Source organism: Molothrus aeneus, chromosome 4, assembly GCF_037042795.1.
Source record: "Molothrus aeneus isolate 106 chromosome 4, BPBGC_Maene_1.0, whole genome shotgun sequence".
NCBI classification, from domain to species: Eukaryota; Metazoa; Chordata; class Aves; order Passeriformes; family Icteridae; genus Molothrus; species Molothrus aeneus.
In genome coordinates, this window is record NC_089649.1 from 50904821 (window position 1) to 50931553 (window position 26733).

The 26733-nt window shown below is 37.0% G+C and overlaps 2 protein-coding genes across 3 annotated transcripts in view; one reads left to right on the forward strand and one right to left on the reverse strand.

The window, feature by feature from the left end:
• RFC1 (replication factor C subunit 1) overlaps positions 1 to 3849 on the forward strand; it is a 37137-nt gene extending 33288 nt beyond the window's left edge. For both annotated transcript variants that reach the window (XM_066548499.1, XM_066548501.1), the window contains one exon: positions 251 to 3849. In XM_066548499.1, coding sequence (XP_066404596.1) covers positions 251 to 352 — 102 coding nt within the window. In that variant the 3' untranslated portion in view covers positions 353 to 3849. The remainder of the gene's footprint in view (positions 1 to 250) is intronic.
• Positions 993 to 26733, reverse strand: part of WDR19 (WD repeat domain 19) — a 39759-nt gene continuing 14018 nt past the window's right edge. The window contains exons 16-37 of the mRNA XM_066548498.1: positions 26174 to 26321; positions 25273 to 25477; positions 24540 to 24699; positions 23834 to 23944; positions 22118 to 22227; positions 20919 to 20976; positions 20551 to 20697; positions 20361 to 20443; positions 19051 to 19134; positions 17870 to 18016; positions 17323 to 17447; positions 15620 to 15732; positions 14716 to 14784; positions 14269 to 14346; positions 9805 to 9901; positions 7630 to 7754; positions 6879 to 6960; positions 6102 to 6252; positions 4658 to 4781; positions 2878 to 2954; positions 2109 to 2229; positions 993 to 1325 (exon numbers count right to left, since the gene is read on the reverse strand). Coding sequence (XP_066404595.1) covers positions 2115 to 2229; positions 2878 to 2954; positions 4658 to 4781; positions 6102 to 6252; positions 6879 to 6960; positions 7630 to 7754; positions 9805 to 9901; positions 14269 to 14346; positions 14716 to 14784; positions 15620 to 15732; positions 17323 to 17447; positions 17870 to 18016; positions 19051 to 19134; positions 20361 to 20443; positions 20551 to 20697; positions 20919 to 20976; positions 22118 to 22227; positions 23834 to 23944; positions 24540 to 24699; positions 25273 to 25477; positions 26174 to 26321 — 2409 coding nt within the window. The 3' untranslated portion in view covers positions 993 to 1325; positions 2109 to 2114. The remainder of the gene's footprint in view (positions 1326 to 2108; positions 2230 to 2877; positions 2955 to 4657; positions 4782 to 6101; positions 6253 to 6878; positions 6961 to 7629; positions 7755 to 9804; positions 9902 to 14268; positions 14347 to 14715; positions 14785 to 15619; positions 15733 to 17322; positions 17448 to 17869; positions 18017 to 19050; positions 19135 to 20360; positions 20444 to 20550; positions 20698 to 20918; positions 20977 to 22117; positions 22228 to 23833; positions 23945 to 24539; positions 24700 to 25272; positions 25478 to 26173; positions 26322 to 26733) is intronic.

The window sequence follows — 26733 nt, forward strand, 5'->3', positions numbered from 1 at the left end:
CCAGTGGCAAGGAGCCACCACAGGCCTGTGCCTGTGGTTCCTAGAGATGACAATTCTAGTAATACCTTTGTAGGTATCACTAAATGGGGAGCCTTAAGACTGAATATGGTAGCCTATACTCTCTATGGCATTTAGGAACTTCACACCTGAAAGGGGAGAGAAAGAGGTGGTTTTTTCCTTAACATTTGACTGCATTTGGACTTAAACTTTTGTCAGCTGGATTTTAAACTGTCTGTATTTCTGTTTGTAGCAAAAAAAGGGGAAGTCTTCCAAGCTGCCAAAAAGAGAGAAAAATGAAGAAACAACAAAAAAAGAAGGGAAAAGAAAAGAGAAAACAAGACATTTAGACTAAAACCTTGCTTTGGACACAGCTTTGCTTATCTAACTTCTGCCAAGAACATGAAACAGATCCAGTGCTGCTGCTGGGAAAGTAGAACCAGTTTATTGAAAATGCTCCTCTTATAGAGGTGCTGTAGCTCTTGTGCTCTCACCCTGCTGTGCTTACTCCTAACATGGTACATGTTACAAGCTAGAACTTCCTTGTGCAACGACACCAGGTGCATGAACATGCTGAAAATGTCATGCTTAGTTACCTGGCATTTCTGCTGAGTCTTCCTAGGACTTCACTGCTTTTTTTTTTTAATATAAATCCCCTGACATTATGTGGTGAAGTCTTGTAAATAGTACATGATGCAAAAAACCCCATACATAAATGGCTTATTTGTACATTATAGAAATTAAGCAGTATATAAAATTACAATAAAATGTTTCACAGGATTCTTTTAAAATTTTGGTTAAGTTCATGGAGTGTTCTGTCCTGTTTCCCTCCTTTATTCCACACTTTTGTTTTTCCTTTACATACGTGATGTGGCATTCCTCTTTTCCTAAACTTCCCTTTTGTTCAGTTACAGATACAGAAAAGCAGTGAGGGATTTACTTCCAAAGTCTGTACTTGAGTAAGTTATATCTTTAATCAAAACTAGAAAGGAATATTTAAAGAGTAAAAACTGTTTTATTGAAAATATTCATAACAGTTCAGAATGGATACTGAAAAAGAAAACAGTAGGGAAGTGTTTTTTCTTCCTGCCACTCATATTACAAAGATGGCCCCGTGGTTTGTCTTTGGTGCAGATGAAATGCAGATTTTGTTTGTAATAATTATCAGTTTTATTACTACAATAAACCAAAGTACAAAATTTATCAAAAGCTAAATAGTTACAGATATCACAAAATAGAAGTGACATGGCTGTTACTAGGCCTGGGGAAGAGATGTGTGATGTAGTGATAGAGCTTCCCTTGCTGCTTGCCAGCCAACACAAGCAGTTCTGGAAATAAACAGAGGTGGTTTATTATATTCTGAGATACTGTGATAGCAGATCAGGAAAAATAAAATCATCTACAAATTCCCCAAAAGAACTTGAGTGCATTACTGTGACCTACAGCTGAGTTTTCACATAAGGTGTTTGCAATAGTAAATTGCAATTATTGAAACTATTAACATTATTGAGGAATACTGTTAACTAACTCATTTTCAGTTACCATTAAAAAAAAACAGCTGAAGTCCTGGATCTAAGTCTTTGGTATAGACAGAGCCATGCTCTCATTCTTTAAAGGATGAGTATTTCAGGCCAGTACTTGTTGCTGTTATCCTGGGATAGATTCTGTTAAATAGGCAAGTTAAGATCAGGTAACCTGCATTTTAGATTTGCTCCTTCCAGTTAGTGCCCCTCTTGCTCTCTATCCCCCCACACTTAAACCCGTGCTGGAAGAGCTGGGGAAGTTTGGATGATGCTGAGATCTTCAAACTGTTCTCTGTGCTACTCAAGCACACCTGGTGTTCAGGAACATGTTCCAAACCACAACAGTTTGGGGATGTTAATGTAGTCATAGAGGTAAACTGAGTTGAAGCACAATTTAACAACCAGGTAAGTTGCAGTAGCAAAACCTACTGGTATTTGCATGCCTGAGGGCAAATAGGTGATAGAACTGGGTCTCAAGTTATCTGAGGCATTGACCCAGGCTCTAAGGTAAGATTCCTTACTAGGAAAAACTCCAGAGCTGTCTAGAATGAACCCTGTTAAATAAGAAGTACAGAGTGTAGGCCATACCTGAATTTACTGGTCCTCATCTTCTAGTTTGAGGTATTCTGTGCAGTCATTTATTTTCTTAAGATCAGTAATGTTAATCCTTTCAGAACACATGGGACACACATTTTCAGTCTGTAACAGGCTGTTTTAAAGGAAGGGTAACTGGTCAAAAGCAAATTCTAACATTTTTCAAAGGAGGTTGGGCCTGAGGCACAAAGCCTAGACCAGAGTTCTGACCAGTGCTTGTAACAAGTGCAGGTCAGAGCAATGGCTGCTTCTGTCTACATTTTCAACATTTGAGAACCACATGAGGAAGGCTGCTGTTTGCGTTTAAACATATAACAAAGGAGGTTTTGCTGATATTGGAACAGAGCTATCCCATTGTCACATGATTATGAGGGACAAGACATAATTGCTGTCTTAGTCTGTACCCAATTCTATGTGAACTTTGTTTGTTTTGGTGATTGCTGCTGCGTCTGTGTTCCTGCCCTCCCCCCATGTCAGGCCTTCTTCCTGGACAGATCTGAGAACTTACACAAGCTCACCATCCATCTTCATTACTGTTCCTGTTGGAGCCCTGTATCCCTGGCCCAGTTCTTTGATCATATCCTATCATTTTGGTCAACTTTGAAGCAATGTTCTCTGAGTGTCTAAGGTGCCAATTACCAAGTAAGGGGAATTCTTCCACCCAGCCCAGCTGTATTACAAGTTTTTACTACCAAGTGACCCATTAGCTGCTAAAATATGAAGAAACATTGGAATACTGCAGTAGAGAAAAATCCCAACTTACTTTTTGAATTCTGAGTAGAGGGCAGGAAAGTCACAGTGTGGGCAAACTGTCCAGTCATCGCGCACCATGTGCCGACCCTGCAGACAGAAACTGCAGCTAACTGAGGGGCAAGTGCTGCCTGCCTACAGAGCATTTCCTTTTGGACCTCTTATGAGAAAGCCTCAGCAACTGAGTTCTAAGATCTTGAATTAAAAGCCCCACATATGTGTTACTGTAGCTTGATTACTGTGTAAAATCTGTAACTAGAAAAGGAGCTCTCACAGATGCAGTGTTATCATTTGCATTCCTCTTTTTAAAATGGAAATCTAGGAATATACTGAATTACAGTGTTTAAAATTCTTCTCGTTTGGCAATTTTAGAATGCTATTTGTAGATCTGTACCCAGAGCTGTACCTAAATCTGCTGGCATATTTGGTGGTGTATATGACATACCAAAAATGCCCCCCAAAGCCGCAGCACCTGAGCCCAGTAGGTCACATTCAGCACTCATTTGTGAGCCTGCCTGGCCTTTGCCTCTTTACGTTTTCTCTTTTTTGCTACAGTTTACTAGTTTGCTTTTGCTAGAAGGCATTTGTATGTATCTTTTTAATACTATAAAAACACAGCAGCACCTTGACATCTACTGAGAGATTTATGCTCTAATACAATATGCAACAGCAGACAGTTTTGACACTGACTCTGGTTTGATATTTGAAAATGCCACAGTCCTAATGTCTGCAAACACTGTGACATAAACAAACTGTGGCCAAGATGGAGCCTAAATACATATTGTGTAACATACTTTAACATGTACATTGTGTTTGGCTCATAAATTTATATTTAAAACCCTTTGTTTTCCTAAAGATATTATTTCTAAAGTATACCTGTCACCTTATTCTGCTAAACCAGTAGAGCAAAAAGACCCCCACATAATTGATATTAATTTTTTGTGAGACTTAATTCTTTAGTTTTAATAAAGAATGTTAATTCTAACATTTGTTTCTTGTTCAAGTAAGTTCTTTTTTTCTTGCAATTTTAGTATGACAATTCATGTGAACCCAGTAAAAACTGTGTTAGTTATACAGTAGCTGTACAGTAACTTCCACCAAGAATGTATGCCATCCTTACCTTTTCAGTACACTCTAAAGAAACAAAAAATATTAGAACTTCTCAGTTATGTAAGGATGAGTAATGTAAGAAATGCTGAGGTCACTGCCTGAAGCATTAGCATTGGATGTGCTTAAAAATTTCCCAAAGAGCTTTCTGAAGTTTTGTTGGTTTTTTTTGTTCAGTTGGTTGGTTGGTTTTTTAATTTTTTTTTTAATATTAAGTCTTGGTAGCTGAGAGGAGTTGAGCTGTGCCCTCCACAAGCTCTTGTACATGGAAAAGGAAAGAGGGACTTCTGTTCTCTGAGCACTTGAGCCCCTGGGCAAATGGCTGAGCTGGGAAGGCATCAGCAGCAGTAATCTGTATTCTCCCCAGTGCACCAACTACACCAAATGTGTGCTGGGGATTCCTGGTGCTGCACGTGCTTTTTCAGGAAGCTGAAGTCTCCCAGAATACTTCCTGAATTTACTGGCGCCATCAGGTGCCTGCTACTTGGAGGTGGCAAGTGAGGATATTCTTATGATAGTCAAAGACAAAAAGAAATTTGGCAACAGATTAGAAAAACCCATAAATGCATAAAAATATCTAGCTTGGATCCACTAGCAAACTGAAGAAGTTCAAATGAACTTATTTTTAGAAGGGAAAGCAGCTTTGCCTTTACTGTCACAGTGCAGAAAGCACAGCAGGCACTCACAGTTGCAATGCAGTATGGAAGGTTGTTTTTACAGCTGGGACACAGAAGTTCACACTCTGGGAGCTGGAAAGCACAGTAGGGACAGGCTGTGGTTGGCTCTTCTGTCTCAGTTGTGTCCCGACGTCTAAAACACAGATACAGCTGTGAATAAAACCCTCAAGCTGTTTGAACTTAACAAAGCTGTTTTACAATGGCAAGTGTTTTTACTTTGAGTTACTTGCATAACTTCCAGCTGCTATTTTACATTCTATCAGCTCCTTCCTTTTAACTATCACCCAAGCTTCATCACAGTTATGTCAACTCAGAAATAATAGATAACTTTCCATTTAATTAGAAACACCACCATCTTTTAGGAGGTGTAACTAATTCTAATACTTTACAAGATTTCAAAACTCAGAGTCTATATGTATTGACTGTAAAGTTATGGTTTCTTTGTTTCAGAGATTTTCTGTGGTAGGACTACAGAGAACAGGAGTAACAAAAAACTGGTTTCATGGTAGGATCATACAGCTTCTAACTGCCTCCAGAAAGGCAGAAGAATGTAAGAAGAATTTCAGAGAAACACCATAAAAACCAGTATCCATAAAAAGCTATGTAAGCTGAGACTCTTTAGGTCCTGAAAAGGTAAAACAGATAGAGGGGAAATAAATAAAACATGTTTAAAATCATAAATGACACAGAAAAAGTTTTCCCAAGAGGAAAACCTACGAGGCCTTAACTAGCTAGAGACCAGTCCCGACACAATGGAACTTGTTGTAGGAATCAACTGTCATTAAATATGTACATTTAAATTAAATATTTAGTTTAAGCAGAGTGATTGGATAAGCTCATGGAGAGCTTACAGACTTCACAAATAAATACCTAAAGCATCAATACGAGCTCAGGAAGTCACTGAGCCTCGGTTAGAGACAAGTAGAATAAATGACAAAAGTGGTACATATGCTTGCCCTGCTGTTCTACAATTACCTATGCTTCCTCCTCTGGCAGAAAATATTGACTAGGATCAAAACAAAACTTCAGATAAGGAAGAAAATATCAGGAATTCATATATTTTATTTGCCCTCCCATTCTTTTTCATCTTAGCCATTTAGTCATCTAAATCACAGAAGAGCACAATGCTTGCTGCTGTAGTAGCCAACAGTTTGGCTCTGGATTCTCAACTAGAAACTAACTAAACCTCTGTGGCTGCACTTGTGTCTGTAGGGAGAAGATGGAAAACACTATTGCTGGTTAGGAAACATTTTAAATGCACATTGCATTTAAGGCTTATCACATTCAAAGGAAGTCTTTAAACCTCAAAAAAGGGTGGAAAATGATTCTTAGCCTTTCAAATATAAGACAGTGAAATAATGTGAAAACAGTCTACAGGCTTTATGAGCAAAAACATAAAAAGTAAAAAACAGTAAGGCCTTGAAATTGTCTGCATTTGATTAACATCACTCACCTGACCATTGTTTCAATTTTCTTTTTGTATTTTGGATCTATTTTACTCCGATACTCAGGTCTCATCAACATAGCAGCAAAACTGAAGGCTGAGTTTTTCAATCCTGCTCGGTGACACTCAATCACAGCTGAAGTCAGGATTGGCACAATATCTGTAATCCAATGAAACAATGATGTCAAATATTTATTTACCAACATTAATGTTTAAAACCTTTAAGCTAATACAGCTAAAAAAGTACTGATGAAAAAAAGACTATTTTTCTTCTTTGTCATGGTACAGAGTTGCACAATATGGGGCATTCCTGGAACCATATACAGAAAAACCATAGTTTCAACTATTACTGCCTCACACTCCTGAAGCTCAGCATGGCAACAGGAATGTTCTGATTTTAACCATTTCTCCGAAATCTTGTCTGCACTCTTTAAAGCCTACTTTTTAGTCTACATTTTCCATGTACCCAAAAATAATTTAAAAAGATCCATCAAGATTTGGTGATGAAGTCCCAGAACCAGTCAGTTCATTACACACAGTCCTGAGACTGTGTGTGGTTGAGGCTGCTCAGTACTGCAGTAAAGTGAGGACAGATTAAAGTGCTGGTGAGGATCCCATCCTGGAGGCTGTGTATAGAGGAGCTGCCTGGAGGAGCATGCAGAGCACACTGTGCAGTTACACTGTGTTGTTGCCCACAGGATCACAGGGGAGGATGAACCTTGCAGGGCAGTGCTGATTAATGAGCTGCCCCCTGTAGAGCACAGCTCCTCTGCTGTCAGCACTTACGTGATGGGAACTTGCTGATGTTGTTGGCCACTCGTATGAGCATCCGCGCTCCCTTCATGTGATCACCACGTTTCACGTGAATCTGGAATGCAGCACACAAACCACATTTACTGCAGCCATGGGGGAGGAATTCCTGCAGCCTGCTCTTGGCATGCATCCATCCTGCTGGGAGCTGCATGCCAACAGCTCCTTCGTGAAACTGAGCAGAGCTAACTACAGAAGGGACCAGAGACCTCAGCATGGCCCTTCCCCAGTCCTTCTGGCCTTCGGCCCAGCACTTGCAGGTCTTGCCTCACTGCTGGTAGAGAGGGAGGCTGAAGTTGGCTGTAGGAATAGATATCCTGATGGGCATCCATGGGTTAACAAAGAGAAATCATTTGAGCCCCTGCTTAACTTCATTTGCAGAAAAGCAGTGATCTACTTATGGATAATAACCTCAAATACAACAACAACAACAACAACAACAATAATAAATAGTTGTAGCATAGTATTTGTAAGCATGAATGCAAAAGAAAAACAGGAAGCCATATGTAATTTTCAATAATTCAGTATTTAAAAAAAGAATACGCTACTCAAAGAGGCAGAAACAACTATGGATTGTCCTCCTGAAGCTTGCTGTTAGCATGCACTTGGATTCTGTGATACAATCTATATGACAATATAATTTATGTACACACAACATCCATACATACAATTCAATAAAACAGACACTGTGCAACTTACACATAAATTCAATTTCTCACTTCCTTACCTTCACTAAAATATAGCTGTGTAGAATCATAAGGTTTGTAGCCATCTCAGAAGAAATTTTAATCTTCTGGGTCTTTAACTCTGAATACATACTGAAAAGCACATCACGTGCATTTCGATAGTTTCCTTAAGAAAAAAACCCCAACAATTAACAGTAAATTTAATTTTTCATAACAATATCTTTACTAATGAAATATAGGGAAGCAGAAGTTATGCTGATCCTTTGAATAAAACCATTGCATGACAATTTATTTGGAAAGCCACAAGCAGTTGCTTGTCACAGTATCCTAAACAATATCAGCCAGGAAGTTTTAAAAAAAAAAATTACACTAGGAGAAGTAATCTAAACAGTAGCAAAATATACATGATGACAATTTATATAATGAACTTTAAAAGTGGGAGATGTTTTTAGAGCATTTAAAGTTTTTTTTTGTTGTTATTGTTCTTCAATGTCAGATATTCAAAAGCCACTTTTAAAATATTAATTTAGTATACTTTAACTTGATCATTTGCTTTGGCAACTCCTTGCCTCTGCAACCAAACCCAAAACCTGTCAAGGGATAGTTAAAATTTGAATGTTATTTCACTAAGTTATACTGTTTCAAGGTTATGATCGAGGATTGTCCTGAAACCACAGGATTTCATTAAATTATCACTGTAGCTGAAATCAAGTAGTGTTTTGCAATTAGTCTATTCTTAAGATGTTTTTTTCTTGTATTGTTTTGGGGTTATTTTGCTGATTGTTTTGGGATTTTTTGCGTTCATAGAGGCTGAGAAAGTCATACTCTTCACAGCTGGAGGCATTTAAAGGAAATTCTAGTTATTTCAGCAAACATTCTCCTTCGCCTCCCTGTATTTCTCTATCAGCAGATGTTTTCACTCTACAGACCAATTTGTAATGTTTTGTTATACACTACAACTGAATCAAACTGTGAAATTTGTGTGAGACAGCTAAATATCACTTCAGAATTAGTTGCTGGAAAACAACATTATTCTTTTATATTCTATTACTGACTCTCAATATAATACAGTCTTAAAATCGCATGATTAGATAAAAATAACTTCAAGCAAAACTGCACTTAAAATGGCATTCCCAAAGAAAAATACCAAGCAGTATGACTTAAATATTATTATTAGATGGATAAGGAAAGAACAAACTATATTGGTGCAAATTTCACAATCAAGCTCACTGAAATCTGCTGAAGGAAGAGGATGCTGATGTAAAATTGCCTCTCCAGAAGAAATAGTTACCGCAAGATTGGCGCTTTAAATGAAACGAACACGGTGCTTCTTATTACACTGTTGCACAACACATTTATACTACTAGGGAATATGAAATACACCATGGGATACAGCATTTTAGATACAAGTTTTCAGATTCAGAGATGCTAATAAATATTTAAACCCTTGAACCTTTGCATTTCCTGCTTATATAATTAGCACAAATACATTATTCACTTCCATGATGGACTGGGAGATTTGCTTGCCAAGGGTTTCAGAGGTTTTTCCCCTCCTTAGCCCAGTGCTGAGGAGCAGCCAAGGAGCAGCCCATAAATGATAATTTGCCTGGGTTATTCCCGAGACTGCTATTTTTCCTCTATAGATTTTATTTTTACATAATTGAAATGAAAAGCAAGCAGTGTTATGGTAGGGTTGTTGCCATGGCTACAGAGGAGCGTGAATAATGGAGGTGGCAGCTATTTTGCTTCTAGCCCTCTCTCTTCTTATTTTTTTTCTAACATTAGCAACCCATTACAAAGGAAAACCAAGCTTAAAGTAAGCATATGTCTGGTCCTTCACAGAAATCAACTCCTCTGCCCATTTTCCACTGATAAAAGATCAGTACCAAGCCAGAAACCATATGTAGAAATGGAAATTCTATGAACTGTAGTAGACAGAAAGGTAAAGTCACAGGCTGTCTCAATCACTATGTTTACTTGAATGTATAAAGAACACAGATATTTTCCAAAAGTTTCTTTTTCCCCCAATATTTAATATAAAGGTGTGAGTCCACAGGTTTTCCCCAAGTCTACTTTCAAATTCAAAACTGAACTCAAATATGATTAAAAGCACCATTTTTCTCTAAGTAAAATCCTACACAAATAACAGCACCCTAAGTAAGGTACCTGAGGAGGCAGCATGAGAGTTGCCATCACATCAGAGAAAAGAGACTTACCTGAACACTGTTCCTCCCTGGCAATTATTATGGCAGTTCTGGCAGCCTCTCGGTGCTGCTTTAGGGCCATGTACAAGCGGAACAGGTACTTGGCATCCTGAATGAAATCATACAAAAGCAATGAGTACTGACCAAATTCATACTGCTGTATTCCCTTTCTTGACTTGCTCATCCCAGCACCACACTCTCCAAAGAAAGCAGACAAGCCTGCTCCATGAAGAGCTCTCTGTGTGAGCCCCTGCAGGGTTTGGCTGTTGCCCAGGCACAGAACAGCCACGGCAAGGGCCCGAGGGAACGGAGCGCGGGCAGGTGCTGGCCAAGCCCTGGCAGGAGGGTGCAGAAAGCCACAGACCACCATGCACATGGAGAGTTGTACAGGGGAAACCAAACAGCTCCAGCTGCGTGGGCATTGACAGGGTCGGAAAAGAACCCAGGGACTCCTTTTAGAAATAGAAGTCTTGCCAGAAATGCTTAAATTGTGTTACGGATCTGGATGTAGACATTGCTTAGTGTGGATGCAGATGCCAAAATCTGGCCCCTAATGAATGTATTGTTCTGGGACCAGATGGTGGGCATCCAAGAGAGCTAAAAAATTGAAAATTGAAAATAAAGGGACAACCAGCATAAAATTTACAATTTGCTACACCAGGATAATTATATAATTCAAGAATGGCAAATGTAGCAAACAGTTCACCCAAAACCTGGCAATCTAACAGCAGGCAAATTAGTGAAATAATTTAAAAACAAAACCAAAAAACAGGATGGCTGTATTGTAGAAAACAAACATGAGTTCTATTTTTGTAAGTGTACTCAAATGTCTAGAAGACTAGTAGAAAAGAATACCAATGAGAGAAAGAACAATTGGTTTTTGATAAGAAATCAGAGTTTGCTTGGTTTTGAGAAAATTGGGATTGAGGAAATCCTCAAGAGTTAATTCCTAAAAATACAAAATAAAATATAGGAATAGAAAAAAGTAAATATTAAAAATATTCTATTTATTGCTATTAAAGAAGTATAAAAAAGAAAAAGCAAAATAAAATGACCTTGCTTATGTTGAAAAGGAAATATTAAGAGCAAAAAAATTGGATGAGTGTCACTATTTTATATCATTAGCAGTGATTTCTAAAATGGGGTCAATAAAAAGTAAAGCCTGTACATGATAATCTTATAACTAGTAAATTGGAATTGAATTAAGCTAAATATTGTATAGAATGGTATGGTTCCAACTTAAATGTAAAAATGAAAAAAAAAAAAAAGACGATACTTGGAACTTTATGGAGAGCTTAGCAAAAAAATACAAACCAGCCGATTCTGCAATATTAGTAGTAAATCCAAACACTTAAAGTGTGTATTCTATGTTAAAATGGTATGAAAATTACTACAACAATAATTGTATTAATCAATGTTGTATTATTCTCTGGAATACTGTGTGGTTTTGTATGTAAGGCTCAGGCACGGCAAAAAAAAGCAGAAATTCAAGGGAACGGATATATTAAAGACATCAAGATATTTCCTTGTAGAGAAGATGACTGCAAAGATTAGACTGCACTTAAGAAGCAAAGAAAAAATTACAAAGAAAAAAAATCACAGAAATAAAAGCAAGAGAGAAAAAAGCGCACATGGAAAGAAAAGAGAAGACAAAATTAGACTTCTTTCTAACTTGAATACAAGAAAAAACTTTAAGTGACCAAAAGGAATTACTGTTAAATTAATGATGGAGCAGAATTTTAAGCAACGCATGATCAGAAGGTTGGACATCATTAAGAACTGTAACTTAAGAATAATGAAATAGTTAGCTTGATTAATAAAGTAACTGCAACTACTTACATTAACAGATATTAATTATCCACTGTAAACTGCCTTAAAAAGAAAAATTGCTATTCCCTTAGTGGGGTAAACCAAAAATTAGTAAAATTAGTGGGTTATAATTCTTCCCAATTTCTGATATCACCTAATGGCCACAGATGGCCATTCCATTGATGATTAGCAGAAAACAGCACTACCCCACCCAGGCTGCTTCTCTCCTTTCTCCCAGCTGCAGCAGGAAATGACCCTGTCCCAGCATGGACCAGTGGTCTTATATGGTGTTTGCCATGTTCCTAATTATATTTGACTTAAATAATATATTTAAATAATATATTTAAAAACTTAACCCCCCCCCCCCCAAAAAAAAAAAAAAAAAAAAAGGAAAACCAGAAAAAATTGAAAGTAATTCAAGAAAAAATATTCAATATTCCCATATTTCACTTTGATACTCCTACCTTTAAAATCAGTACGTTAAGGAGCAGAAAATGCAGGAAAGGATTTTCTAATACAATACATTTCCTAAGGTCTTTGGAAAATTTGGTACTGCAATCTGATTTAGTATTAGATATTCATAATTTTAGTTTAATTTTTCTTTTTAAAATGTATGTACTCAGAAAATATGCACATGGAAAACAGCAGAACCTTGCTAGTTAATGTTCCCCGAAAGAGGGCACATGACAAATTAAGAATATATGTTGAAATTAGCAAACACAATAGTTGACATAATCAGACATCTAAGAAATAGTTTATAATTACTCAGACAATAGTGTAGCAAAATTTTGGTGAGCATAGTAATTTTGATAATATGACACTTCATTAAAATGCCAGAAAATTGTTGGCAGTGGAAGATTTAAACCAATCAGCCAGTCAGTAATGATCTGGTTTGAAGATCAATGCTTGAAATGATGAGCAAGTTTCTGCTGCATGGCTACCAATAAATTCACTCTTACTTTCAGCTTTACAAAAATGCCACGACATAGAAGCTTCTATTTTCTAAATAGAAAACAATAATATCTTGCTTGATAAATTCAAGAACAGTCTCCATAGCATAATGAAGATAATGATTGTTTTTAAAGCAAATATATATGATTGGATAAGTAAAATTTTGTTACTCACTGAGAGAGACTATGGTAGATTGGATTAAAGCATTCAGAAGAACAAGAGAGAGCTTTTAAATAAGGAAAACAAAGCTCTGCACTGAAGTTCAAAACAATGTTAAATACAGCAATAATGGCATTCAAAAAATTCCCAAATCTTTTCTAAAATCTTTAGAACCTCTTCACTACGGAGATCATACTGTAGCTCACTTCCCTTACCCTGTCCCATGGACTTCTTTGAATGAGGCAGCTAGACCGCTGTTCTGAGAAAAGAGACTGGATGCTACAGTTTCTCTCCACCCAGCTTCCAGCATAAATATGGAATTAGTGTTGCTTACACTGATACTGCATAGGTTTTTCATCCAGTGCCTCCAACAGCTTAATTCCCTTTGGGCTCTTGCAGTTGAATTCTGTTTGTTTTGCTATGTTTTGCTTCTCTCATAATTTTATTGAAGTTCACATTTCATATTAGAGGTAAAGTAAGAGGTAAATAATAAAGAGATAAAGGTTTGGTTTGGCTCTCCTTTTTTTACCTCTTACAAAAGCTTGGCCATCAAATGCCCAATGTCTCAAAGTCTAAAATCTCAACCCCTTAATTCATACAGAGAGGAAAGAGACAGTTTCCACCTTCCTAACAGAATTGTAAACCACAGCTGTAATATTAGGGGTGAAATTAACTTACTGCACTGAGCCCCTGTCATCTCCATAATTACCAAACCTTATTGCCCTCAGCAAGGCATAATTTATACTTCCATATATATCATATTGCACCTGACTGTATTTACCATGACTTTGTATGAGACCCTAAATTCCTTGACTAAGGAATTGACAGTAGACTGCAACACCCTCACCTGAGGTCTGGCTCTCCCCAGTTAGCTCACATTCCAGGTCTGCTGTAACAGGCAGTAAAAATTCAAGTGGTTCAGCTACTTAATTCCATGACCTCAAGCCCAAGTATGACTGAATGTACAACAAGCTCTATTATCATCAAGGCCATTCAGAAATCAAAAAGGATTTTTAAAATCTGTCTGCAACATTTTATGCCTTACACTGATGTTGAACACAAGAACTATTGTAGCCTGGTCAACCTTGGGGTTTTGACCTGTATCTCCTACTTTGTACCTTACTTTCTTCCACTGCAAAAGTCAGACCAACTCTGCTCCTGCAGGAAGAGATCACTGCTGTAGCTCATCTCAAGACGTACACATGTTGACTGTCCAGTTGGGAAAGGCAACAGCCAGCTGGCAAACTGGCAACAACAAACAGCTGAGTTTTGTCTCACTCTCATTATGAGCATTAATTTGGGCCTCCTCTGTCCAACTACCTGCTTTCATAAAGCTGACTGAAGAAAAAATATTCTATCTAAGATAGTTGCTTCCTTTCTTTTATTTCTGAATCTGGACTTACTGGGTGAATGACTCATGGAATGATCATACAAGTCTTGCTCCCTAACAAAAGCAAAAGCACAGTCTGTGCCTACCAAGAATTTTAGGACAAAGTAAGCTCAAAATATCTTATAGCACAGAAATGTGACACAACAGCAGTGATAAAAATACAATACCTGGGGCATGCCATCCCCCTCTCCCATAAGATAGTCAATCAGCTGATTTGTTAGGGTTTCATCTTTTGCCCGTCCCACCTATTAAAAAAAGACACAAGAAATTATGATATGAAAGAAGAAGAGAAAAATAACTCACTTATAAGGAGCCTTTCAATAAAGCACCAGATAGATAGAGAAACCAGATAGATATAGAACATGATTTTTTTAGTTCTGTTTGTTCAAACCAGATGATTCTTTGGTTCATCAGCTTTGACATGCAGCAGTTTGTATTTATTTTCTAATGTGTTGAGAATTTTAGACATGTTTAGATATCTTCTTTATTGATACAGTTTTCCTTCTATTTGCAATCTAACCAAACACACTCAGTGATGCTGGGGAAATGTCATAGTACTGAAGGTAAAGTTCTCAAAAAGATGGAGAATATTTTGTTATAACAAAGTTGCTTACTGTTTCAATTGCCATTTCCATAGCCAAATTATCTTCTGTGCTTGGACTTTGCAAGAAGTGCCTTAATGCCTAAAATGATACAGAAGAAAAGTTAAAATTGAGATACATGAAATTCATTTTTACTAATTTTTATCAGGTTCTCTCTCTCAGGTTCATTTTGATAAGACAAGTGGCACACTGAATGCTTATCCCAACTACAGACATAGCAACTGCTCTTGAAACAACTGAGACTTTGCCAGATTCTGGTGCTCACCTCCACTAACTGTGAAAGATGTTCACAGCAATGTGATTAATGTCACAATGTGATTAATGTGATAATGTTTCTAATGTCATGGAGCCTCCCATGCCACAGCTGAAGGAGCTGTCATCTACAATGACCATAATTTGCAAAAACCAGTCATATTTTTTGTATGTGTTCAGTATGCAAAAATTAAACATTTAACAAGCATCAGTTCACAGACCTGTAACTGATCAAAAGTGTGTCTATCAACATACTTCAATTAACATATTTTCTCTTTTTAAAAAAAACTTTCAGTTAGGTATGCTACAGCAATTAAATGAATTAGTCTGCAACCAAGTCTCCACTGGTCAAGCCAATGAAATGTAATAAATTGCTGCTGCAGATCATGACATTCAGTGATTCATTGACAATAGTCAATCACTGATTCACCCCAAGCTTCTACTGCTATGAAAAACCTATGTGCATGGCAATGTATCATTCATGGAACACAGCCTAGATAACTGTAAACATAAATAGTTTGCTTACGTTTTTACCCTTTTAAAAAAGTATCAGTATGTCTTCAGTTAAGGCACTTAAAATCTAATATGAACTGTCCTGAAGACTGTATCTTGAACAGTTTCTATAAACATTTAACTTTCACTGGCTTATCCTTTAGGTACTGACCCGTCCATATTGACCACACAGCAAGAAAAATTTCCCCGCCTGAAAATGTTTCTTTTCTGCTTCAAAATAGAGTGCAATGCTCTGATAATCTTCATTGGTAGAACTTTCAGAACCTGCAACAGACAGATCTGAGTGATAGCAGGGTATTCTTATTAAATAAGATAAAGACCCTACTGAATGAACATATTCCTATTCTACTTTGTTTTTCTACTGACATTCAAAGAAAACCAAAGCCAAACAGACTCAAATTATGTCTTACACATTTTTTTACTATTTACTCAGACTAAATGTCAGACTAATAATTGTCTCCACAGGTCTTACACCATAATGAGATTTCTGTTTTTCACAGAATCACAGAATAATATAATAATTTGGGTTTGATGGGATCTTAAATATCATCTAGTTCCAAGCTCCCTGCCATGGGCAGGGACACCTTTTGCTAGACCATCTTGCTCTGAGTTCCATCCAACCTGGCCTTGGAACCCTTCCAGGGATGGGACATCCAAAACTTCTCTGGGCAACCTTTTCCAGTGCCTCACCATTCTCACAGTAAATAAAGTTTTCCTAAGTTTTCCTAAAATCTACTCTCCTTGAGTTTAAAACCATCCCCCCTCATCCTGTCACTACATTCTCTTCTAAAAAAGCATAATGAAATGGTACTGCTATGATCTGATAATGAATTTTTCCATCATGTCCTGGCAAAAATAAAGCAGGGCAAGTGATGATGAGATTATCACCTGAATCACTTTCACAGTTTCAGAATATGGAAGCACACTTGTACAAAGCAAGGCTATCAGGGACAATGCAACCATGTGGTGGCAGGGACTACTACTTAAGTCTTCTAACCAAGACTCCATTCTGCTGTACACATGTAAAACAAGGACAGACCCTACTCCAAAGATAGTTTTCAACTCCTTTTTTACACACTTAGATTACAGCTTGAGACATCCTATTTTGGATAGAAGTAAAAAGGCATAAGGAACTGTAGAACAATTGTGACCACCTTGACAATCATCTGTAACCATACATCTCCAGGCTAACTCTTGCCAAGCTTTTGTTTCTTCACAATAAGAAATCAATGTCTAAACAAAGAGATTAATTGAAAATATGAGAATTTGGGAGGTAACATATGTAGAGCTGGTAGGAAACTCTTCAAAGGTGCCTCACACAAGCTATAAAATTTGGTGCAAATTGACAAGGTGGACTCTGACTGGCTTGATGGCCTAAGATAAAAGTCAGCTTCTCAGTAAGGTCTCCTTTCCACTTCTCACTGAGACACGAGGAAGCCACAAAGGGTCTTAAAGAGTAGAAAAGGGAAAAAAGCGACATGTAAGAAATGAGCTGGAACCAAGAGAAAAGGAAAAGGAAACAAAAATCAAGAACTGTACCACTGAAATGCTCCATTTTGTATCAAGGCCAAAGAAAGGGATTTGTCAATGGGCACAAAAAAATAGTCTAAATGTCTTATCTCTATGGATAAACAAAAAACCCTGTAGGACAGGCAAGATTTGAAACAAGGAGATGGCAAAGCTGAAAGCAAAGTCTGGCTTATAGGCCTGAAGTACACACCTTACCAAAACTGGGCACGATGACTGGAAATGGGAAACAAAACTAAACACCCATTGTCTTATGATTTCAAATTGATTAAAATTAAAAGAACAGCAAAACACAATGCAAGTAAACTATGAGCCTAGAATACTCACTGATGATATCAGCATAAATCTCCATCTTGTTGTGCTGTTGAGCTAATGTGAAAGCTTCATTATTACACTTGGACATAACCAGGAACTGGATGGCAGAACCATAGTCACCAAGCCGCAGAAAGAATCTAATTCCGAATGACAAATTAACACCTTAGTACTAATTAGCTTAATGAACACACCAAATGTTTTAGGAATATAGTACATAACATACATACAAGTATGACACACTTCTAATCCATTTTGTGTCTTGATTGTTTTAACTACGTTCCTAAAATTAACTTAGTATAAATAATACAGAATGGCAATTTTTTATTATTGTCTTAACTTATTACTTCACGTTAATATAATTTTACTCAGAAAATCAACAAGAACAACAAAAAAAAATCAGTACGTATTTAGTTGTCCAAATCTTAGAGAACTCAAATCAATTAACTGACCTACACAGTCTCTAGCCAAGTACATATAACCAGAGTCTAATATGCTAGCAAGCCTCATAAATTCCCAATAGATATATATTTCTTTTTAATGTGCATAAGATGATTGTTACCTGGCCACCATCTTTGCTCCTTCAAGAGATTGTGTTTCTCTCACAATATTAACAGCCTTTTCAGGATTATTTAGGTGATCCAAATATAGTCGAATTACATTATCCCATTGCTTTGCATGTTCATAAGCTATCACAGCTTCCGTGTACCTGCAAAATAATGGCTCCACATCAGTTGTTTTAACTTTGTAAATAACTCTTTATATTACGGTGTGAAGGAAACATAAAGTATTTTATATCCATGAGATTATTTTGTGGCAACTTCCTTTCAGTTGTAATCACGTTGCTCTGCATTTACTATGTTGTTTTTGGTTTCTATTTCATTTTCTCCTAGGAGAGTGAAAAGCAGAGTACCACAATACTATTTTTGACCTACTCTGCCAGCATTTCTTTTGCTATACATTAAAAACAGTTCATCTCCTCCATATGAAATCCCTAGAGAGCAAGAGAACAATAAAAACCAAACGTGATAGCTAGGTGTACAATTTAAAAATAAGACCTCTTTTCTGTTCTGTAGACAAGATCAAGAAATTTCTCATTCTTTCACTATGCAATTGACAGAAAGAGTATTTTCTAGCCCCATCATTGCAAACATTGAAGTCTGGTGCTATTTCATATTTTCAAGTATCATTATTCTGAAGCAGTTTACTTACACTAAGGATTGAAGGAACTACATTCTGTGATTAAATATAACCTACCTCAGGCTTTCACTTCAGCTAATAACTTTGCATTATTATTATGCAAGTGCAGCCATTAAGATGTACCAATAATCTGAGTCTATAATGAAAAAATTTCTTTCATGATAATTCTCCCTTTGAATGACCTCTAAAATCACAGCTAAGGAGCTGCTAGAAACAAACTGAAATTGAATACTCTGCTAAATGGAATGATGTTCAGTACTTCAAAACCTCTGATGATTTTTGTTAGAAAGATATTAACATTTAGACTGGAAAACAATTAATTAGAAACACATCTTTGACACCAGATGAATGTCCTTAGATTATGTTTCATATCTTCAATACACAAAGCGTAAACTTTAGTTTACATATTTTGGAATCCATTTTTACAAGACTATTTTATGCAAGTTTCAGTATGCATTTTAATTTATTTTACAAAAACACTCATGTATAATAATAACAACAGCAATAGCAGGTTTTATATTAAAGAAGAGCATTCAAAAGTACCTGCCATCTGCTTCCTTGGCCTTTGCATACTGAAGGTGAATCTTTGGAGATGAAACCTGAGGAAGAAGTTCACCAACCTTTGCCCTAGAAAGATAATAGTTATTTAATAAATACAGCTGCTTCCAAGTTTTCTCTGGTAAAACTGGCATATTTATATCAACACTGAAAAGGAGTCTGATAGAAGAAACTGAACATAATTGATAAGCTTTGAAGTAATTTTAATATTTTCAAAAGTTGCACTTTGTAAGAGCATGAAATTACAGATCAGTTTATGAGCACACAGGTTTGAAGACAGTCTGTTCTCTTTTTTTAAGTCTCAGGTGTATAAGCATAAGAAGTGCCAGATCAACAATTTTTACATCAGGTGTTATTGGATTAACCAACAGAAGAAGCACAGCATTAAAATGGTGACCTGAAAGATCTATAAAAACCAGCAAACTAAGCAGTTGGCCTTTCAGGACAAAGGACATGAGAGACTCAGCAGAGGCTGACTTAAATCTCACCTCTCTGACTAAAAGATGGGCACTCTTCAAACTGAACCTCCCTCTGCAAGAGTAAACAAAGCTTGTACCTCCCACTTCCCAAATCAAGATGATCATTAGATGCAAGCCACTCCCCTTCACCAAGCACTCTCCTGGCTCATTTTGATACCACTGATAATTCTTTGGTAGAATAAAAAAATTATTTTTCAAATAAATGCACAAAATATTCCAACCTAATCTTTAGAGCACTCAATGAAAGAGGTCTTACTGAACTGTCTGATTGGTTCCTAATGTGAGGAGTCCATAAAATGCAATTAGACCAGAAGTGAGTCCTTAAATATCTCAGGAAATTGGACTTTTCCAATGGAGACTTCACAATAATCAAATTAACTTAAAAAAAGAAAATTATGATACTGGCTACTCTTGAATAATTTCCAACTGTCCAAATACTCAATCTCAGCTATGCATGTTATAAAACTAAGAAATCTAATTAATTAAACAGTAACTACACAAATATAATTCCTATATTCAGTGTGCATTAAATTCAGTGTGGATGTGTGCATGTGCACACACCCACAAAGGACTTGAAACTGCAGGAAACTTTAAACATAAGACACAAAAAAAGGAAAAAAAATATTTCCCATTTACAGTAAGACTATATTAAAACAACATAAATTTCTGAAAGAATCTTTAAGCCTGAAGTTCGAACAATAAAATCAATGAAACATAGTTAATGAGGCATTTTTTCTATTCAGAGAACCATTATTATCCAAAGAGTACCCCAGAAAATCCTCTGAAATATGACATTGTCCTGAAACCCGTACTTACCAGTTTTTACACCGGATGTATACTGATGCTGCCTTGTCATAATATTGTCCCTTTTCATACAGCTGAGCAGCTTCTGAAAATTGCTACAATATTGGAAACCATTAAAACATCATTTCTAAATTAAGACCATAATTAAATTACTAACCTCATGAAATCACATATTCAGCCTTATATTAACTCTCTTGAGTACCTTCATATTCTCCAGAATAGCTCCACAGTCTCTTTTTAGTACCCTGCTGGGATGTTTGATGGCCTGGTTCACCCCTCGCCGGACATCCCCCATTCGAATGGACATCTGAGCCACTCCAGCAAGGCAAACTTCATCGTGTTCCTGGTACTGGCAATCAAATGGAAAGCAGTAACTATATTACACATTAGAAACACCAGGTCACAAAAGTGACAGTAATCAAGCACTGAAACAAATGAACAAAATATTACAGACTTAATAACGTTTAATTTAGAGCTGAATTTAAAATGTGGAATTCAAATGAGTCTGAAACATGACAACTTAATGTATATTGTAACAGTACAAGGCTATCATTACTGAAAAGGAATTACCTTGTTGTTTCCAGTGATTCCCTTCTCATAATGTGCCAGAGCATTAACATAATCACCCCTAAAAGAAAACTGGAAGTTATACAGACAAATATTTTTAATAGGAAGAGATGTTTGCCTTCCTACCACTTTATGCATGCATTATACATGTATCTGTCTTGATGTAGACATAACGATTGCATAGAAGGTTGTGAGGTATGTAAGAGGTGGACAGTTACACAGACTCTCATGGCACTTCCTACGGACTTAATCAAGCTCTTAGTCAGAGGCAACTCCATCCCTCAATTCTGTTGGACAGGGACCAATAAACCTCCTCTGAAAGGCGGAAAATAGAAATCCCTAGAAATATCTCTAGAAATAATCTATCTGCAAAATACACCTCAGTGGTCTCAGCTCTATTCCAGATTTTTCTGGAAGACAAATGAAGCTAATCTTTGAATTATTTAGAATTTTTGCAACACAAAATCAAAGGGAATTTTTTTTCCTGGAGTATATTCAGAATTCAAGTTCCAGATTGTTGCATTGCTTCAACTGCATCCATTTCTTCCCTTCTGTGACCAGCAAGTGTCCTCTCTCTCTGAATGCCAGGTGTACTGCCAAGGGAAGGGAGTTGTCTACGAACTATTAATAGGTAAGTTTTTCCTCTTGACTTAGATATTAAACAGACCAGGTTTCATCTGGGAAGAATTAACTATTAAATAGACTTTAAAATCATGTCAAATGGTTAACACCTTCTGTCTTTCAGGTATTGGCAGCCTTGAAATTTGACATACCTCTACCTAAATGATTTAAGAAAGTAAAGGCTTATAGATATTTAAAGAAAGACAGGCAAAAGGCATGGCTTTCATCCAATGTAGAAATGTTAAATGATTTCAACTTTCTCTATTTTCCAAGCACATGCCTGCACCAAAGTATTTATTTAGTAGATGATGCATATAGTATATAGTGGACCTACCAGTGGCAAAGAATTTATATATATACCAGAATTAGTCAAAAGGAACTATGATTTACTAACATGTCTCTAGCATGAAAGATTCCTTGCAAAACTCCTCTACCTCATACTACAGCTGCAAGACCTCACTGAATTCTCTCGCAGCAATGCAGTCATCTCAGAATAGCTCAGAAATGTCTCAGTTCTGTATTCTTCTATTGAGCTTGAGTATTGGTTTACTATTCTTATACTACGACCTTACAGAACTTACATGAATTCAAGCTGCACTGCATATTCCTTTGATATGAAAGGGATTTGGTCCAGGGCCAGGCGCTTAGCCAGCTGCAGTGCTTTGTCCCAGTGCTGCAAGTCTTTTCGCATCTATTAACAAAGAACAGTAACATTTTCTGAAGCAAGTATCAAATTTGGACTTCTATTCTGAACTTTAAATTATTCTAAATACAAATATTGAGCTAATATTCTAGAAAGATTCAGACAATTTGAGAGATGTTCATCTTGAAGGAAGGTCTGTTAGGTTGACCCTATAAATGACAGGCCTGTCAGTCTCACTTCAGTGCCTGGTAAAATTATGGAGAAGATTATTCTGGGAGTTATTGAAAAACACTTCAAGGACAATGCAGTCATCAGTCACAGCCAGCACAACTTCATGAGAGCGAAGTTCTGCTTGACAAACTTAATTTCCTTTTATTATAAGGTAACCCACCTAGCTGATCAAGGACAGTCAATTGATGTAATCTTTTTGGCTTTCAGTAAAGCTTTGAATGCAGTCTCATAAGAGTATGTAAGATGTCCAGCCCACAGCTGTATAAACACATCAGGGGATGGGTGAGCAACTGGGTCATGGGTCAGACACAAAAGGTTATAGTGAATGGGGAGATATCAGACTGGGGACCTGTCACTAGTGGGGTTCCACAGGGCTCCATCCTCGGCCCTGTGCTCTTCAACATCTTCATAAATGACTTGGACATAGGACCCAAAGGTCAAATAAATAAATTTGATGATGACACTAAAGTGGAAAGAGCTTGTGACTCCCTCAAAGGCAGGGAGGCCCTGCAGAGAAACCTTGCCAAATGAGAGGACTGGGCACTCACCAACTGTATGAAATTTAACAATGAGTAGTGTTGGACTCTGCACCTGGGACATAGAAGCCCTGGATGTACAAACAGACTGGCCCCCCTGGAAAGGGACCTGATGGTCCTGGCCCATGACAAGTTGAACATGAGTCAGCAGTGCCCTGGCAGCCAGAAGGGACAACCCTGTCCTGGGGGGCATCAGGCACAGCATGGCCAGCCAGGCAAGGGAGGGGATTGTCCTGCTCTGCTCTGCACTGGTGCAGCCTCATCTTGAATACTGTGTCCAGTTTTGGGCACAGTATAAGAAGGCTCTAAAGCTATTAGAGAGTGTCCAAAGGTGGCCAACAAAGATGGTGAAGGGCCTCGAGAGGAAGCCATATGGGAAGTGGTTGAGGTCATTTGGTCTGCTCAGCCTGGAGGAGACTGAGGGGAAACCCTGTCACAGTTACAATTCCCTTGTGAGGGGAAGAGGAGGGGCAGACACTGATCTTTTTTCTGTGGTGCCCAGATACAGGATCCAAGGGAAGAGCCTGAAGCTATGTCAGGGCAGTTTTACACTGGATATCATTCAGGAAAAGGTTCTTCACCCAGAGGGTGTTTGGGCACTGGAACAGGCTCCCCAGGGCAGTGGTCTCACTACCAAGCCTGACAGAGTTGCAGAAGCATTTGGACAATGCTCTCAGGCACACGGTGTGACCCTTGGGGTTGTCCTGTGCAGGGCCAGGAGTTGGACTCAATCTTGTGGTTCCCTTCTAATTCAGGATAGTCTATGATTCTAGTCGCACAGTGGCAAGATCAAAACCATAAAAGGACAAAATTATCAGAAAGTAAAATATTCCAGCATTAACCTGGAAACAAAACCAGCAGAAAATATACACATCTTAAATGAATACCTCAAGAGCAGCAATAGGACAGGAGGATGCCAGATACAAATCCTGAGCCAGATTAAAATCACCAGTAAACATTGCAAGATGTCCTGCTAAAAGGTTGTGGTCTTCTATTCCCTGTAGAACGACATAATAGGTGCAGAAGTAGTCCAAAAAAAAAAAAAACTGTATAAATAACATAATCTAGTAAGAAAAATAAAGCAAAATGGTAAAACTAAATATCCTTACATTTTACAATGATGTGTATTGGATTCTACAAACCAGAAAAAGCCCTCGTGCGCCACTACAGCTAACACTGTCTAAAATCAGCAATTTGCAGAAGTATAATTTTAAGGTACTATTTCACTTTTAGATGTATAGATGCAATCTGGTTTTATTTTGGATTTTTTTTAATAGCAGTCTTCCACATTTTCTCAAAAATAACAAAAGGAAATAAGAGCCTCCCAGTGCCTGAAACATGAATATATTGCTGTTCTCAAGCAAATGCAGAAGGAAATACTGTGCATTACAGTAGAGACTGCAACACTTCAAGAGAAAACCAAGCAAACAGTCTGTAGTTTGGACACCTTATCCTCCATATCCCTTGAAAGCAACTCAACTCCTGTTTGAACAAAAACAACCTTTCCCCCCCCCAAAAAAAACCCCAAGAATTCAGCAATTCTTAAAGAGGAATTAAATTACTATATTTCCTAGGTAAGACTTTATATTTTACCTTTACTTGCTCTAGTGACATCACCATCCCAGCATTACCAGATGTTCGATAAACACGGATTGCAAAATCCACCTCCATATGATGTAAGCAAGCTTTGGCCAGCTCATTCCAACAAGACTGCTCATTCAGAAGCCTGCAAATCTCCCATGCTTCAGAAAACCTACAGAAGGTAAAACACATTTACAACTATTTTAATTTTAGGTATTACTCATACTCAAAACTCCCTCTCAACATTTTTTTCTCTCTGTTACAGAAAACATAAAAACATTTACTTCTAAGCCATGGAGAGAGAGATGTATCAGGAAGAATGGAAAAATACAAATGTGTACCTTACAGTTCTATTTCTCCTGTTTCTATCACACTTTTTCAGTAAACCATCTGCGCTCCCTACTCTGGCATTCTTTCCATTATATTGATTTTGCAATGCTTCATTACAGTGGGAGGAGAGTACAACAGAAGCATCCTCAGCCAGTTTCAGAGGAGCCATTGTCACAAAATCCCAAATAAGTCTTGAAAAAATTTACTTCAGGTTTTTACTTGACAGTGAAAAAAACCCACGCTAAACCATCACTGGGTCATTTACGTTGCTTGGTCTGGAGATCTATGTAAAATTACAAATCAATCTGATTTATCAAAATTCAGCAGGTCACTTTAAAATCATCAGGATATGAGATATTAAACTATCAGCACAGAAGAAAACAATTTCTACAATATAATTAAAATACAGATATACCTTTTCAACATTAGAGTCTGAATAAGCATTTGTCTCAGCATATCAGGTCCAAAGTCTTTCAAATTGCCAAGGAAACTGTGAGTACTTAAATAGATACTGTTTGTTTTCCCACTCGGAGTCTGACAAGTTAATTCTCCATTATACAACAACAAAGGTTTATGGGAATAGGGGACTTCCGTGCCACCTGCCAAAATAATCTTTGATCCTAGATTCAATGATCAGGAAGAAAAAAAAAGATGTCTTGTAAAAATCCTTACATGGTGAAAAGTATAGCAAGCAGCTGAAAACATGTATATTTGCAGGACATTAATTCAGGGTCTGTAATTCTGGCAGTCAGCAGCAACTACACAAGCACACATCTTTCAGTAAATATACAGAATGTAAAGCTTCTAAACCAGTAAGGTCCTTTTCCAAGTGCTGGTAGGTAAATTTCAATGTTTCTCTCTTACAAATACAGAAATGGCTATGTTTACAACTTTAACACTTTCAATGAACACTGGTTTTGTATTCATTGATGCATCATTGCAAAATGATGACTTGAATACAAGTTTTGTATTCATTGATGCATCATTGACCCTGATGCAAGTTTTGTGACCCTGATCCTGAGATTTTTCTCTTGAGTGCTTCAACATACAATTGAAGCACAATATGTAACTTTCAGATGAAATATTATAATAGCAAGAATCTTATGGAATTGAGACCAAAATGCCTTGAAATGCCTTACAGAGAAAGCTGCAAAGTAACTAGTTTTCTATACATAAGCTGCACTTCAAATCTTCTGTAGTACTATTTATTTCTATATGTATTTTATTTTAGACAAATGAAGATTCAGAACATGTTTTACTTTATTAACTAAAATAGTATAATCTTTAAGAACAAGCTTTTTAAAGAGCTTTGGTACCTTGAATGGTATCCTTGTGAAAAACGTAAGTGTATACTTTATCATCATCAAAAGCAACAAAAACACCTTTATCCATTGGCCAGTTTTCCCACAGGATTCCTTTAATGGTTGGTGAGAACTCTGGAATCTCATATACTATATCATTTACCTACATATAATGCAAAAGTAAAATTACTACCAAGTGACTAAGGTGAGAAACAAAATATTCATCCCAGCTGTCATTAAAAATTTTAAAAATAACATAAGTAGTGCAGAAATACGAAAATTGTTTTAAGAAAAAGTTTCCTTATAAGCAGTGATTCTGAATAACACAATAATTTAAATCTGAAGTGGAGAAAATACACATTATATAAATGATATTTACTGTTTTTTAAAAAAAGGTATGGAGAGGGGGAGTGAAACTTGGTAGGTTATCTGTATTTAAATACATAAACTCATACATTTTTGAAAATGATCAGGAACTTAGTATAATGAAACTGTCCTGATCTAGTATGACAGATTTTATTTCCTTACATTACCATTAAATTATCTTCAGGTTTCCTTGCAAATTTCTTCTCTCA